The 1,336-nt window shown below is 55.0% G+C and overlaps 1 protein-coding gene across 3 annotated transcripts in view; it reads right to left on the bottom strand.

Moving 5' to 3' along the window:
• The window catches only part of Hook2 (hook microtubule tethering protein 2), an 11,405-nt gene extending 10,075 nt beyond the window's left edge, over nucleotides 1-1,330 (bottom strand). For 2 of the 3 annotated variants that reach the window (XM_010613363.2, XM_010613364.2), the window contains exons 1-3: nucleotides 1,252-1,330; nucleotides 675-760; nucleotides 531-603 (exon numbers count right to left, since the gene is read on the bottom strand). In XM_010613363.2, coding sequence (XP_010611665.1) covers nucleotides 531-603; nucleotides 675-760; nucleotides 1,252-1,296 — 204 coding nt within the window. In that variant the 5' untranslated portion in view covers nucleotides 1,297-1,330. Of the gene's footprint in view, nucleotides 1-530; nucleotides 604-674; nucleotides 761-1,063; nucleotides 1,160-1,251 lie in introns of those variants that run through there. The other variant, XM_033757475.1, reaches the window with a different exon arrangement.
• Between the last annotated feature and the right edge of the window lie 6 nt (nucleotides 1,331-1,336).

The following is a 1,336-nucleotide window of genomic DNA, read 5'->3' as shown; positions in this document are numbered from 1 at the left end:
TTTTTTTTTTTTTTTTTTTTTTTTCTTTTGAGACAAGGTCTTGCAAAGTCACTAAGTTGGCCAGGCTGGGCTAAAACTCAAGATCCTTCAATAGTGCTTGGATTACAAGTATATGCCACCATGCTCAACTAGAAGTTAAATTTTTTTTGGTTTTTGTTTTGAGATCGAGTCTCAATAGGTAGTCAGGCTGGCCTTGACTTCAAGGTGATCCTTCTGCCTCAGCCTTCTGGATGCTGGTATTACAGGCATGTGCCACCACACCTGGCTTGGCTAGAAGTTAATCTGTATGTTTGCATATGTATTGTTTGTCCATATTACTGGAGTAAAAGCCACATGAAGGCAGGCTTTGGTCTGTTTTTCCTTGCTGAGTACCCAAGAAATGTGTGCTCAACAGATGTACTGAGGGACAAAATAGTTGTCTGGTCACATCTGTTCCTGGCCAGATATGTCTGTCCATCTCTCCAGCTGCCCCACTGTGATGATCTCTTCACTAGTGTGTTCTCCTAGTCGTAAGTCCACCAGTCAGTCACCTTCAGCTTCCAGTTGGGACCTGGATCCTCTGAGATGCTCTGGAGCCATGCTTCGTTAAACCAGGTGGGGTCTCTGAGGGCGAAAAGATGGGATCAGCTGGCTGGGGCACCCTCTGGGAGATTCTCCCCGTCAGCCTCACTCACATCTGGTTCAGCACGTGGGCAATGGCCAGGCCGCTGCTCAGGTCCTGGGGGCTGATGCAGCAGGGTGGAACTTGGAACGTCTGCAACTGAGGAGGGAAGAGAAGGGCAACGGGGAAATTCAAGGGCTGGAACTTTTGAACTACTCCTCTTCTACAGTCTTTTCCTGGTTAGCAGAAACCTCCCAGTTGGGCGGGCACAGGCCTGTTGCACTAGTAGCCAGCTTTGCGGAAGGCGTGGCTTCTGCACACCTGAGCCCGAAGGGGGCGTGGCCTCCTTTCACCTCTGCCCAGTAAACCCCGCGCGACCAGGTCAAGTCGGAACCACGTGACCAGGCCAGCACACCTGTGCCCGCTACCCCAAGTGAGCCAGGCAGAGGGGCGGGGCCTCACCTGTCCTTTCCACGCAGACCTGCCACGTGACGGGGGCGGGTGCTCGGACCGAAGTCCAACGGCCCTGCAGGCCCACGACCCCCTCCACCTTCCAGCCTAGGACGGAAGGGCCAACTGGGGAAGGGCCGGGATTGTGGGCGAGACGAGCGAGTGGGCGCTCACCTGTCCCCAGCCCCGCCCCGACCTACCCAGGTGAGCAGAGACCCGCATAGTTTGGCCTTGTCCACGCTCATGGCTCCCGATCCGACTCGACCCCGCCACGGAGCCCCGGAC

Source organism: Fukomys damarensis, unplaced genomic scaffold (assembly GCF_012274545.1).
Source record: "Fukomys damarensis isolate Sample0158 unplaced genomic scaffold, DMR_v1.0_HiC HiC_scaffold_30, whole genome shotgun sequence".
Taxonomy (NCBI): domain Eukaryota; kingdom Metazoa; phylum Chordata; class Mammalia; order Rodentia; family Bathyergidae; genus Fukomys; species Fukomys damarensis.
The sequence above is the reverse complement of the archived record's forward strand: the minus strand, read 5'-3'. Positions and strand labels throughout refer to the sequence as shown.